Source organism: Colobus angolensis, unplaced genomic scaffold (assembly GCF_000951035.1).
Source record: "Colobus angolensis palliatus isolate OR3802 unplaced genomic scaffold, Cang.pa_1.0 Scaffold192, whole genome shotgun sequence".
Lineage (NCBI taxonomy): Eukaryota > Metazoa > Chordata > Mammalia > Primates > Cercopithecidae > Colobus > Colobus angolensis.
This window is the reverse complement of record NW_012115066.1, coordinates 1170648-1186216: the sequence shown is the minus strand read 5'-3', so window position 1 is coordinate 1186216 and position 15569 is coordinate 1170648. Positions and strand designations below refer to the sequence as shown.

Here is a 15569-nt window from a genome sequence, read left to right as displayed (position 1 = left end):
TTGCTTCATTTACAACTCATTCTATTTCTTCATCAATTACATGCAATATGTATTTCTTTTTTCTTTTTCTTTTTTTTTTTTTTTTTGAGACGGAGTCTCGCTCTGTCCACCAGGCTGGAGTGCAGTGGCGCGATCTCAGCTCACTGCAAGCTCCGCCTCCTGGGTTCAAGCCATTCTCCTGCCTCAGCTTCCTGAGTAGCTGAGACTACAGGCGCCCCCCACCGCACCCGGCTAATCTTTTGTATTTTTAGTAGAGACGGGGTTTCACCGTGGTCTCGATCTTCTGACCTTGTGATCCGCCCGCCTCGGCCTCCCAAAGTGCTGGGATTACAGGCGTGAGCCACCGTGCCCGGCGCAAATATGTATTTCTAAAGTTTCACAAAACAAATATTTTGTTGGCCTAACTGTAATTTGCTCTAAAAGACATTTTGTTTTTCTAGAAAAGATGGCAAAAATTACAATTTGACCTTCCTTCTAGTTCATCCAAATTCTAAAACTTTAATGTTACTTGAAAACATAATTTGGCACCAAGTATTCTTTAGGTTATAATCTAAGTTGCTCATAAAATTTAATCTAGGCCTGGATCATTTTACTTTGAGGAGAAAACATATCACTAAATAATAATGATCTAAGTCTGTTCTTTTGCCACTTCCCAGAGATCTCTCCTAAGGCACTCAGGGAAAAAGTCAGGAGTAAATTAGACTCCCACATCTAGTGACCAAAACACCATTATCTCCAGCATTGCCACAGTGAAGTATGCAGATCGTCATAAATATTTACACCTTGCAGGGTCCTTTGTGCACAACTCTGAGAGACAAATGGCATTTCCAGTAATAGTTTATTGATTTCCAAATGCACAGGGGCGCCAAGTCCGAACATCCTGGGATAGCGGTAAATCTCTCTTACAAAATAATTTACAGTATGAAAATGATATACTGAAACATTAACTCAAACGTGTAATTCCGTTGAAAGATTCAGTGTTCCCTTGTTTAATGTAAAGGGTGGAAGGGGAAGATTCCTAAGGAGGGAATGTGACTGTGCACAGGAAAATAGGCAGAGGACAATGGATTCATTGGTTCTCCCCATTCATGCAGTGTGGCCTGTCACTGTAGAAAGACTGGTCAGGTTTAATCCTCATTGAGTATTAATCTGCTGTTCCCTCAAAGTCATATCAAGCCTAGTATGGGCTCCATGGCTTTTTGTGCACCAATGTATCCATAAGTGTCTTCACTTATTTTCATTTTTCTGCTCTGGACCTTGTTCTGCTGTTTCCGGTATGTTCTCAGTTCCAAATGATGCTATCTTGTCTTACCAGGCAGGTCTCCAGAATCAGGAACTGCCTGAGTCTTACGGTTGGGACAGGGTAGGGGGCTTCATAAGCCCTGTTGGATAAAGGCAATAATAATGAGATTGAAGTCTCCCCTATTCTTTTTCTCCTAGGGCTGGGCTGGACTCAGTCCATAATGAGATTTTTTTTAAACATAAAAATCTGATGTGATCAGCACACAGTAAACATGCAGTTAATTTTCTTACTGAGAAGCATGTATTGAACAGCCAATACATATAACGAATGTGGAATTTCAAGAATGGCAAGGGAGTATTTTCTACTCGGGGAGAGAGGACTTCCTAGACCCTGCCACTACTACAAGGTCATGAATTCTGCATTTGTACCCTCAGGTCTAACTGGAGTAGTTAGACTCTCAGGTCATCAAAATGGCTGGGCATCCAAGTTTCCCATGTTATTAGACATCTTGGAGGAGGGCTGGAGTGCAATTTCCTTCAGGGCTGTCACTTTGACTCAGTGCCTTAGGAGCTAACGACCTTTGATAGGGAATTGCTCTTCTTGTAAGCAAGTACCTAAACTCCAACTATATGGCGACACTTGTAATTAGGGCTGACAGAAATCTTTGAAGTAGTATGCAAGATAATGAAGGGGCTGCTTTGAGTTTTCCTTAGTTCTCAAATATTGTGTGTGTGTGTGGACATGTATGTATATACGTATACACACATATCACACTTGTCATTTATATATAGGCACACACTCCCCCAACACACACAAACCAGGAATCAGAAGGAGAGTCCAGATTCACTGGACTTTGAATTGCCACATCCTCACAGAGCACACTGGCAGCTAAGTCTACTAAAATATGAAGATTTCCTTTTCTACAGCAGTGAAGCTGCAGACAGTTGCAAATAAAGTTGAGTAGAAAGCAGAACACCCTTCGCTTTTACTACTGCTGCAAAATTCTATACCTTTGAAGGCCAAGAAACACCTTATTTATGGAAGACAGCATGAAAAAGGAAATGTTCTCCCAACTCCTGGGGGTGGGCTCAAGTCAGCAATGTATACTTAAAGCGTCGGCTAAAGGGGAGAAATAAGGCTACCTCAATGCCATTTCTGAGCCCTAACTATAAGTGTGAAATGTCATTTTGAAAAAGATTCATAAATTGGGATGGTCAGTGCACAGTGGGAAAACCTGAAGCCTTTTTATCTTTCTGTTTTTAGGTGGACCACAGTGTGTGATACAAAGTGCCTGTCCACAGAATTAGGGGGAGCTGGGTTCAAGATTTGGCTTGAGTATTTCCTAGCTGTGTAACTTGAAGCAAATGACTTCCACTCCCCATCTGTTTTATTGTCTAAGAGACAGTTCAGGGCCTGGCTCATAGTTGTTCCTTAATACAAGTTATTTTCCTTCTTGGGCTGTCAGAGCGGAGACTCCAATCACTTTTTGGGACTGTCCTGGATTTAATGATATCAAATCAAAGTCCCTCTTGGCATCCAGAAATTCAACATTTGAAAGGTAGCCAGAAATTGCTATGAGTATCCGACTGATTCTGGAAACATTCATTACCTGCCTCCCTTGGTGACTTCTCTTTAGGGGTTTCAGCAAACCCTGCAACCTGCAGCCAGGCAAGACACAATTCTGAGCTCTCTACATTTTACTGACCTGGCAGGAGGGAAGCCTCATCATGCTGGGGCTTACGGCCAAACAGCATGCTCCAGCTCTATGGGAAGGTGGTGCCACTGCAGGAAGCATCCTAGTTTCTTACATTGATAAATGCTGCCGGCAGGAACTTAGGAGCCTGGGCAAAAGCTGCTGCACTGTGTTTAATGCTTCCCTGGTTAAAGTTTTATCAGGTGCTGAAGACAGCAGGAGTCTATAAAGCAAATCTGAAACCCTTTCTAAGTAAAAGCAAAAGTGCTTTCCTTGAGGATCAGAGATAAGTTACTGAGACAGATTGGCACATATTTTTATATTTCCATTTATATCCACTGCATAAATACTTGAATTTCCCAAATACTGATTCAAAGTAACAACTGATCTGTCCATTGCTAATATAAGGCTACTATTTGGAGATCAAACAATGATTACAATGATTATTGGGGAAAGACAATACAAGCTTCCAAATCCTAAAATCTTTTTAATCTTCTGATACTTAAACTTTTTCAAGAGTGGCCACTGGTCCTTCTTTTAGGGTAGTTTTGTTGGATATGATTGGAGGTTATAATTAATGGTATACCAAATTCTCCAGTCTTTGCAGAGATAGCTAAAGCACCAAAATTGTCTTAGCTATTTCTTGGCCACCAGTTTGAGAGAAAAATGCTTTTTTTTTTTTTTTTTTTAACATCTCAAACTCCTCTCAGCCCCAGTATCCTGGCATCTTTAGTGAGTTAGGACAATCCTAACCTAGAAGCATATATGCCTGGGAGCTTCCTGGCCTCAAAAGAATAAATCATTTCACAGCATTCACAGGACTGAAAAATAATATAAATAGGACTCTAATAGTAAACAAGTCTTGTTTCTGTTTCAAAACCATCCTGCAAGCACAATAATCAGCTGGCCCTGTAATAGGTACACAGGTCACAGGCAGGCAGGAAAAGGGATTTCCCCCAGTGCAGGCTCCTTTGGTTCTGCCTCAGAGGCACTAGAAGTCTAGGCCCTGGGTTAGCAGCAACCCAGAGTCTGCTTGGATATGGTTCCAGTTGTATTCTTCATAAGTGAACACCAAAATACCATAAAGGCAGAGGAGAGTGAACATATAACCCACTTGCAAATAATTACCTTTCAAGATTCCTATTTTTTATCTTAACAGTCTATGTGTATGAACATTTTATTCTATAATATAACTTTTATATAAAAATAGGTCATCTCCTGACTCCAAACCATTTGGTAAGTAAAACTGATGCTTCAAGAAGATGTAGGTTTTTAAGTTTGCAGTTTTACATTCCCGTAGCACATCCCTGCTTACTCGGGAGTACAAAGCTTGGTTGTAAGAAATTGTGATTTGGAAGTAGAGAAAAGCAAGGAAGTCCAACCTCAGGCATGTCTCTGTTACTAAGAGGAGAGCGAGATCCAGGGTGTTGGAGATGATCTGAAGGTCTGTGGGTGGGGAGTGCCACAGGAAGAAGGGTTCTGGTCAGAGGTAAAGGAGGTTATATCTATATGCTGGGAGATGAGCTGAATTCAGAACACATGGAGTGGCATCAATTCTTCCCCATATTGCATTTAAGCCAAATTAGGCTAAAGTGGGGGTAGGACTAGCAAAAACCTACAATAAAAATTCCCATTTGGTAATATACATTCCAGCCCTTCATGCTGTGACAAGCCCATAAAACCTGCAGAATTCACCCAAATAATTCTGGTTCTATTAGATCCTTTACTGACTATTTTGGAAATTCAAGCAATTTGAATTCAGAATTACTGATTTCAACTTTTAATCAGATTTCTTTGGTCCTTTTTCTCCCCCCTAAGGTCATTTCCGTTCCACCTCTTCAATCATTTTTTTTTTTTTCATTTCCACAACACTGAATTATGAATCTTAAGTCCTGGATAACTTCATATACTAAAAATATCTCTTCCTAATCTTTAACTCTTTCTCCAACAGCTTTTTCCAGTCATCCATCTTAATTCATGGCACCACATTTTCACAAATGCAGAACTGGACTTTTAGGGACTGCCCACATGAGTCAATGTGGCCCTACCTTGCTCTCATTTATTTCACGCTTCAATATGAACAAAATTGGGTTTTTGTTAATAGGCAGGGAGAAAACTCTGACTTTCCTTCAAGATTATTCCAGATCCTTCCTAACAAAGCGATACTGTTTGGTAATACAATATTATGGGGGCTGGCTTTCCTGAGTAAGTTCAAAGCAGCCACTGAAGGATTACCTGAAGGACGCTTCTTAATTGCTCCTGGTGGATCAAACGGGCTCTTTTCCTTGACCTACCACAACCAGAGGATGAGAAGCACACAGTCAGTAAGCATAAAACTGGTCATCCCTTGGAGAGATATGTGCCTGCTGTGGATCTGGGGACACATCTGGTGGAAGTACGTTTGTTGCTGAGCAGCTTTCACAGAAATCAGAAGCCGTTACATACACACTGTCACATACACACAAGGGGAGGGGATGATTTTCCACTGGGGGTAGCAAGCCTTCATGTGTCCTCTTCTTCACTGGCACCACTACAAAGGAAAAGGAGAACCAGGTGAGTTAAGATATCACAAGAAGGGAGGCAACCTAGTCTACTGGTTGATAGCACAGACTTTATGTCAGACATACCTGGATTTTAAGTCTTAACTACCATGATTGAGCAACATGGCCAAAGGCAAGTTACTTAGTTTCTCTAAATTCTGATTTATCTGGCCATAGGGGGATGATGATAAAACTTAATTTCTTGAGTTACTAGAGGATTAAATAAGGGAATACATATAAAATGCACAGTACCTGGTATATGGTTAAGTGAGCAGCTATTTAAAGGAGCAGGTGAGAGTCATCATCCTTTTAAACTTAACTGACAAAATAAATTGCTGGTAAAAATCAGGTGTGTGATTTCCTCTAAGCCTTAAGTCATTTATTGTTAGGAGAGAAAAAACAAGGAGAAGCTACTATCATCTGCACTCTCAATGGCATTTTGCACTTGGAAAAAATCCAAGAGTTCAACTCATGCCATAGGGACATATGCCACCTCGTCAGACAAGGTACTCTACTAAGTAGGACTCCCTGGTGATTCTCTCTTATTTCTCTCATAGGCCTTATCACATTACATAATTTGTTTGTGATTTACTTTTCTCTCTACCCATGACTAGAGCATACAAGAATAGCAATACTATTTGTTAACTATGTATATCTAGCACTAGCACTGGGCTAGGCACATGGAAGGGCTCAATAAATAATTCTTTTTAAAAAGGAAGTGAAATACAAACAACAGGAAGAAAGGGAGGGAGGGAGGGATGGACACGGTTGAAGGGACTGGTCAGTCATTACTGCCCTGGCCAGGTTATTCCAGATGTTAGTGATGTTTCAGTGACCAAAAAATGAGTTGTCAAGCCCCAGAGGCATGGCTAGTACCTCAGCTGCTCAGAGTTACAGCACCTCTGGCTTGGACCTGGGAGAGAACACTGTTGGTACAGGGACAGGGGTAAGGAGAAGGCAGAGCCTGAAAAAGCAGGAATGAGCACACTCAGAAAGGCAAAAGTAGCAAACTTGCCTAGTTTCTCCCCATCCACTTCCATAGGTCACTGTCCTTAAAATAGTAACAAGAACCAACATGATCAAGTGCTTACTGTGGACCGGGGCACTGAGTTATGTGTGTTCCTCACCCATTCTTCCTATTATGTAGGGGCTATTATTATCCCCTGTTTTCCAGATGAAAAAAGTGAAGCTCTGAGAGATATAAAATCCTAGGGTCACATAGTAAGGTCTGTGTCCTTAAAACTCAAGGTTTAGTTTCAGTTGGATAAAGTCTGAAGTGGTCAAGCTGGTAGAGAAGGAAGAGGCTTGTAGAACATCAGCTCCCAGCTATTACCTAGAAATTTTTCATCTCACAAGGGATTATCTACGTCTGTATAAAACCTGTGCTCCTTTGCATCCATTTGGGAAAGACCTTAAGGGAAAATATCCTAGGCAGCAGATTTCTAGACCTTCCACTAAAGGCAAAAACATTTCAAGAAACAGGTCCTGCAAGTTAAGGTAAGTGTATGTTAGGAGCCAAAAGAACCAACTCAATGATCTTCACCATTCCAAAATCTGCCTTGTTTCCACTCCCCTTTCCTGCTGGTTATACAATCATGGGATGAAGGGTGCATGCCAGGAAGAGCTGGACAGTGGGCTGTCATTAATGAGCAGTATTTAATGGCATCTGTCCCAAAGGGAACAAAGGGTCTTTTATAAAAGCTTCTCACCAGAATCAAGGCAGAGCTGGAACTGGCGCCATATTCTCCCCCTTGGTATTATATCCAAAGCAAGCTCTCATTGTTCTCTTGTCAGTTTTATTTCAAATATGAGGGCAGCATGGTGACTCTGCCCTAAGTTGCAGTTCACTTTTTAGCATTCTTAACTTGAGACACATACTTTAAATGTTCATGGACCTAATGAAATTGTATACAGAATTTTATCTGTGTGTTCCTTTGTCTGAGAGAAGCCATACTTTTCATCATATTTTCAAAGAAGTCAACAACTCTTGGCAAATTGGGAATAACCAAATTATAAATAAACTCTTTTCCAGTTGCCAGGTTCTTTACTATAAGACTTGGAGAGTGGCTTGGGGAAAGGGTCTGAAGTCTGAACTGATAAAATCTTTTCTCGTTAACTTAAAAAAGACCTGTTCTTGGGTCTGAAATTTATCTCACAGTTTAAAACATGAGATCTTAGGATACTGGCATATCATTTATTGATTACTTCATTTGCTAAATATTTGTTGACTGTCAACCATGTGTCAGTCATGATTCTGGGCACAATAATGAATAAGATGAACACACGAGTTGCCCTCTAGGACTTTAAAGCCTAGTAGGTGAGATACAGGCTCGGGGGAGAGAGGGAGAACCATTTCCCCCCCCCCAGAACAGCATCTTTAAAAAAAGCATCTTATTTTTATAATAACCCACTTTTCACAATAATGAATAAGAAAAGGGATCATAACTGAATCTATAACACAGAGCTTTGCTCAGCTTGTGTGTCATCTCTCTTGGAGGGTTCAACAATATAATTAGTGTTAGGCATCATCTCCTCTCCTGAATGTTCTTGCTTCACTTTGTATATAAACTTTGTATATAAGCTAGTCTATGTTCATGAGATTATCTCATTTTATTTATTTATTTTTATTTATTTATTATTTTGATTTTGCTCTGTCACCCAGGCTGGAGTGCAGTGGTGCGATCTTCGCTCACTGTAATCTCCGCCTCCCGGGTTCAAGAGATTCTCCTGCCTCAGCCTCCTGAGTAGCTGGGATTACAGGTGCACGCCACCACACCCAGCTAATTTTTGTATTTTTAGTAGATGGGGTTTCACCATGTTGGCCTTGAACTCCTGACCTTGTGATCCACCTGCCCCAGTCTCCCAAAGTGCTGGGATTATAGGCATGAGCTACCATGCCTGACTGTTCATGAGATTTTTTATCTTAAATAGTCTATAAAAGTCTTCACTTTCTGCAAGGGAAGTAATACAGCCTTCTACCTCAGCCACTTACCACGCTCCTCTGAAACACCTACCAGTCACATTTAGACTTACAACCGGAGTGGGACTCAGATGTTAATGGCTGTTTCACTTTTTTTTTTTTAAATAAACTAAGGGTGTTAGGCAGACAGCCCATTCTATAGCAGGTAATACCAATGACAGAGTCAGCATTACATAATTACTCTGATGTCACCAGACTGAACTAGGTTCAAATCCCTGTTATGAACTAATAAACAGTGGGATCTTAAGTCACTAATCTCTCTGAATCTCAGTTTCGTCAAAATGCTATCTTCCAGGGTTACTGTGAAAGCTTTATGTATTTTATGCAATACAAATGATAAAAAATGTTAACCTTCTTCCTCAACCCACCTTCCTTCTTATCCTGAATATAAACCTGCCTCCTCCTGCCTTTCCCTCAAATGTTCCTAGTTCTGGCAGCTGAAACATTACATTCCAGAACAAGTGTGTTCCTATCCCCAAATACCCTTCAAATATCTGGAGAGCAACAGTATCCTGCTTTGCTCACTTGGAGAGTTTTTTAAATGACAACCCACACCTAATGAAATACAGGTACTAACTAGAAAGGCTGAGTATCACTCTGACCCTTCTAGGTGGCAGGGCTCTAGAAAAGTCATGCCTGCCAAACACTGGGGAGAACAAATATGGACTGAAGTTTAGTTAACCGGCCTTAGCTCAGTCACTGATCTAGTTTGAGGGTATTGCTGTATCTAAAAGCAGTGGCCTTAAAACTGGGGTACTGATACCCTTGTGGTATGTAATTACTTTCCAGGAAGTATTTGGGCCTGGGTAATTTTAAGAAAATTAATGTCCAAATCCTTAACTTCCATATATACTGCTTCCTAAAACTTATCTCCTCAGAAACATGCCTGTGCTCTATAAGGTTCTTGTTTCAGCCACTCCCACTTTCCAGATCACCATACTCCCACATTTCTGCAGAAATGCTACTCTCACCCTTCTGAATCTTAGCATGTAACAATTTTAGAATGTCTCCCTTAGAGGAGTCCTATGAGAGAACGGCAAGCAATAGTAAAGGAGACAATCTCTTTTTTCATTTAGGCAGGAAACTCTTGGCAAGGCTGTGTGTTTTATCTATCTATCCATCAATCTAACACTTCAAATTCAAAAGTGAGATGGCTATCATGAGGTGTGTGCTAATGTTTATTTGTATTAAAAAGAAATCAGACTTAATCTGACGGAAAGCAAGTCTGATCTGGCTGGATGGTTTGACCATCAGAACTGGCTTTGCCAATTAGATTATATAGTGTACCTTGCTTGTAAATTTAATAACCTAAATTCACAGTGCCAAAGTTTTGACAAAAATATATATAAAAACTCATATAAACTACACAATATGTCAGTGATCACACCCTTAGCAACTATTTACACTTGATATATGATTTCAGGAATTAATTTAAAAATGTGCTGAAAAAACGCTCATCATCACTGGTCATCAGAGAAATGCAAATCAAAACCACAATGAGATACCATCTCACACCAGTTAGAATGGCAATCAATCATTAAAAAGTCAGGAAACAACAGGTGCTGGAGAGGATGTGGAGAAATAGGAACACTTTTACACTGTTGGTGGGATTGTAAACTAGTTCAACCATTATGGAAAACAGTATGGCGATTCCTCAAGGATCTAGAACTAGAAGTACCATATAACCCAGCCATCCCACTACTGGGTATATACCCAAAGGATCATAAATCATGCTGCTATAAAGACACATGCACACGTATGTTTATTGCGGCACTATTCACAATAGCAGACTTGGAATCAACCCAAATGTCCATCAGTGACAGACTGGATTAAGAAAATGTGGCACATATACACCATGGAATACTATGCAGCCATAAAAAAGGATGAGTTTGTGTCCTTTGTAGGGACATGGATGCAGCTGGAAACCATCATTCTCAGCAAACTATCGCAAGAACAGAAAACCAAACACCGCATGTTCTCACTCACAGGTGGGAACTGAACAATGAGATCACTTGGACTCGGGAAGGAGAACATCACACACCGGGGGCCTATTATGGGGAAGGGGGAGGGGGGAGGGATTGCATTGGGAGTTACACCTGATGTAAACGACGAGTTGATGGGTGCTGACAAGTTGATGGGTGCAACACACCAACATGGCACAAGTATACATATGTAGCAAACCTGCACATTATGCACATGTACCCTAGAACTTAAAGTATAATAATAAATATTTTTTAAAAATGTGCAAAAAGACACATACTTTTAAATTTTCTTTTAGGGGATATAAAACAAAAACGTTTAGCTAAAGGAACTGGGAGCTCCTAAATTCTGACCAGGAGGATGGTGTGAAATTTAACACTTTCTTGGTTGTGGGTAGGGATTGGGGTCACAGAATGAGACTAAGGCATCCCAGTCAGCGGAATGCTGTGTCCCTTCTCTGAGCTGGGCTCACTGTCTGATGTGATGCCTGTAAAACTGAAATGTCAGAGGCATACTTTAAGCCCCACGTTCAGACCCTAAACACCTGCTGATAAAATGATCATATTTTATCATAATCATTTTACAGTGTTTCAGTGACAATTTTTTAGTGAGGCTGTATACATAAGCAGCTCAGCTTTTTGGCTTCTGTCCCCAGAGTTGTAGGGGTGTATAAAGGGGGAGTTAATAAATCAGATAGCAGGCATTCTGACTTTGCAAGTTTAATAGTTTCTTTTCCTAAGTATATAGTACAACTTAATGTGACCTGGCATCACTCACGCCTTCTGAGTTCTTGGTTATTTATTAATTGATTATTGCTGTAAAAGGATTATTTAACTCAGGAGGATGGAGAAATTAAGAGTTATTGACAAGGGAGGAAGGCCAGATTCAGTTGAAATTCAAAAAGATAGATTTAATATTCTCCAAAAATTACACTGCCTGGGCATTGTACAAGGAGCTAATTGGGAAGTCTCATGCTTTCAGTATCTGAGGAAGTGGTTGCCTAGTTGCAGTAAATATGCGATCAGCACCGCTGGGGAGATGGACTAAACAATCGGATCCAGGGACCTTTCTTTACTAAACAGAGCAGAGCTGCCTTCTTTCTCCCTTCTGTCCCACACTCACTTGCCCCAACAGCCTGAGCTGAAAATAAGGTTGCTGTGCTTCAAAGGATCTGAACTTTACAAAATAAAGTAAAACGTCCTTGGTCTATTTTGGGCTAACTGAGAAAAGCATGATGAAAATACTAGAGTTCTAGTCCTGGTTCTGCTGTGTGACTCTAGGACCCAGTATCCTTATCTGGGAAATTAGGATGCCTTGCATTTTTACGCAAAATTTAGGAAAACTCCAAACCAGACAAAAACTAATAAAGCTTCTCTCCAACATACAGACTTGCTGAACTAATTAATTTGCTCTCATTTATACAGCTGTCTCTCTTTGCTTCCTGTGCCCCTCTCTATCCTGTCACCACAATCTGAAGGATGGCCTAAATGTTCCAAGTTCTTTCACCTCTTTTTCTGGCTGGGCCCACATACTGGGTTGATGACCAGTACTGAGAAGTGAAGCCATCTGGACTTCCTGGGTCGAGTGAGGACTTGGAGAACTTTTCCGTGTCTAGCTAAAGGATTGTAAACACACCAATCAGCCCTCTGTAAAAATGCACCAATTAGTGCTCTCTGTCTAGCTAAAGGATTGTAAATGCACCAATCAGCCCTCTGTAAAAACACACCAATCAGTGCTCTGTAAAATGGACCAATCAGCAGGATGTGGGTGGGGCCAAATAAGGGAATGAAAGCTGGCCACCTGAGCCAGCAGCGGCAACCCACTCGGGTCCCCTTCCACGCTGTGGAAGTTTGTTCTTTTGCTCTTCATAATCTTGCTGCTGCTCACTCTTTGCGTCCACACCACCTTTAAGAGCTGTAATACTCGCCGCAAAGGTCTGCGGCTTCATTCTTGAAGTCAGCGAGACCATGAACCCACTGGAAGGAAGAAACTCCGGACACATCTGAATATATGAAGGAACAAACTCCAGACACACCACCTTTAAGAGCAGTAACACCACAAAGGTCCGCGGCTTCATTCTTGAAGTCAGTGAGACCAAGAACCCACCGGAAGGAATAAATTGCGGACACAGTACTGCCTGATCATTACCTAGTGTAAACCCAAGAGTAAGCTCTGCCATGAGCAAAAGTCCCATGATTGTTTATTTCATCATGGGTCTTAAAGTTTGACTTGGCTCTAGCCTGGCGGCAATTCCTTCTCAAACCACAAGGGCAAGGGCTCTTCTCTCTCTAGTTCGCATTCTACTTTATCCTATGAGCCTTCTCTCTTTCAGTAATAGCCACTATTCACAGAGGGCTTACTTAATGTTCCATAAACTGTGCTAAGAAATCTATATACATAAACTCACCGATAGCTTCTGGTATTATCTCCATTCTACAGATAAGAAAAATGAGGCCCAGAGAGGCTGCAAGACCTGCTTAAGGTACATGACTTGTAAATAATAGACCTAGGTTAAGCAATCGGACTCTAGAACCCCGAGAAATGAACTGACCTTGGGTAAGAGATGAGTCTGTCTTTTCTGATCCCTAGTTACCAGCTGATAAGTAGTAGCCATTTAAGTTTTCTGAGGCAAAACGTTTTCACCTGAAAAAAGGGGATATTAACACCTACCATGAGGAGATGGAAGATACAAGGAAGTGCTTTTTTAAGATGAAAAAATGCCAGAGATGAGTAGGATTACTATAGAAGAAAAAGAAGAAATACAGACCTGAATTTGTCTCAACCCTCACAGCTGACTCTGTCTCTCCAGACTTATTTAGGAACCTCAGAGAGCCTTGCCTTGGGTCTCCCGCATGACCTCAGGCCCACACTCTTCCTATACTTTTAAAGAGTGAGGAGTTATGTTCCCTCTCCTTGAGGGTGGAATATCTACATACATTATGTGAAATACTTTCCGAACATGAGTTTTATTTCTTCTTCTTTATTTATTTGATCATTTATATCAGTATGGACTCATGGATGTTTATTTTATTCTTTGGGTTATAATCCAATATTACTATTTTGTTGCTGAAACTGCTCAGCTTTGGCCTTTGAAAGCTCTGTTAGTTGGCTCCTATGTTCCACTGACACATCCCCATCAATATGGGTTTTCTGTTTTTTGTTTGTTTTTGAGCACTTCCCTACTTTCTAGCACTACAGAGCCTTCAGGCTTAGCTGTCTACTTCCTCCTTGGCACTGACCACAGTGCCAAGTTTGAATTGATCTCCATGCACTTTGCAGCCTATTTACTGTTTTTATAGGTGGCTACCTTTCTTGCACTTGGCAGAGCCTGTGTGGGGATGGCCTACTTCTATGGAAGATTAAAAGGAGCCAGCAGGCCTGCCCAGGCAGTGCCTTGCAACAGGGAGGTGACTGAACGGAAGTAACAGGCAGGCTTGTAGCGTGCCAGTGTCCCATCTGCTCTCAGAATTTCCTTCTTTAGGACTGAGTCCTTTACTGCTGCTGGATTTAGAATAGAATCATTTACAGCTTTTTTTTTTTAATTCAAAGAGTAACTTTTTCTTTTTTGTTGCTTTTTACTTTCTGTAACAAACAAGTATTGGTTCCATAAAAAAGAAAAAAAATTCCATTATGTTACCACCAGGGATAATCACTATTATCACAGTGAAATATATTTCCCCATACACCTTCTATACATATATAAAAATAAGTATCTTTTACAAAATCAGCTCATACTTGACAGCCTCCTTCACAGTCTGCTTTTTCCACTCAGCTATCAATCATGAATGTCATATCAAGAAATATATTTCTATAAGATTATGATCATGGGCCGGGCACGGTGGCTCAAGCCTGTAATCCCAGCACTTTGGGAGGCCGAGACGGGCGGATCACGAGGTCAGGAGATCGAGACCATCCTGGCTAACACGGTGAAACCCCGTCTCTACTAAAAAATACAAAAAAAACTAGCCGGGCGAGGTGGCGGGCGCCTGTAGTCCCAGCTACTCGGGAGGCTGAGGCAGGAGAATGGCGTAAACCCGGGAGGCGGAGCTTGCAGTGAGCTGAGATCCGGCCACTGCACTCCAGTCCGGGCGACAGAGCAAGACTCCGTCTCAAAAAAAAAAAAAAAAAAAGATTATGATCATGATTGATTTGTATGGATTTATCATACCTAATATTGGGCATTTAAATTATTTCTACTTTTTCCCGATTATCCACATCTCTGTGACACATATCATTGTGGATGAATCATACTTAGTTATTTCCAAAGAAAAATTCCCAAGAGTTTCCTTCTGGGTCTAAAGGTATGTTTGCATTTGTTTTATAAACTTTTTTAGAACAGCTTTAGATTTACCAAAAAATTACAAAGATAGTACAGAGGATTCCCATACTTAGTCTCCCTTACTATGAACATCTTATATTTGCATGGTATATTTGTTGCCAATGAACTATGAAAGGAAAATAAATTTGGGGACCCCAAAATCACTAAGCCAAAGGGAAAAGTCAAGCTGGGAACCGTGATTGGCAAACTTGTCCCCCATTCTGTTCCTAAATAAGATGGCTACAAAGATTAAAAAGCTACATACCTCCCTCACAAAGGACATACAACACTCAAAGTCATCCCTCGGTTCACGTGAGACAAATGAATATCCAGTTGCTTCCTTTGATTCAGTGGAAAGCTAATCAGAAACTCAAAAGAATGCAACCATTTGTCCTTGATCTACTTATGACCTGGAAGCCCCCCCTCCCCACTTCGAGTTGTCCTGCCTTTCTGGACCACACCAATGTATATCTTACATATACTGATTGACGTCTAATGTCTCCCTAAAATGTGTAAAACCAAGCTGTGCCCTGACCACTTTGGGGACATGTCATCAGGACCTTCTGAGGCTATGTCATAGGTGTGTCCTTAACCTTGGCAAAATAAACTCTTTAAATTGACTGAGATCTGTCTCAGATATTTCAGGTTCACAGAACCAATACTGATACCTTAATACTAAAATTCATATTTTGAGATTTCCTTAGTTTTTCCCTGAAGTCCTTTTTCTGCTCCAGATTTCACTCAGAATACCACATTTCATCATTAAGTCTCCATAGGCTCCTTCTGGCTGTGATGGTTTCTCAGACTTTTCTTGT

The 15569-nt window shown here is 40.9% G+C and overlaps 1 protein-coding gene across 1 annotated transcript in view; it reads right to left on the bottom strand.

Moving 5' to 3' along the window:
* Window positions 1–819: 819 nt before the first annotated feature.
* The window catches only part of TRIM44 (tripartite motif containing 44), a 144594-nt gene continuing 129844 nt past the window's right edge, over window positions 820–15569 (bottom strand). Inside the window, exon 5 of the mRNA XM_011940720.1 lies at window positions 820–5466. Within this exon, the coding sequence (XP_011796110.1) occupies window positions 5439–5466 (28 nt within the window). The 3' untranslated portion in view covers window positions 820–5438. The remainder of the gene's footprint in view (window positions 5467–15569) is intronic.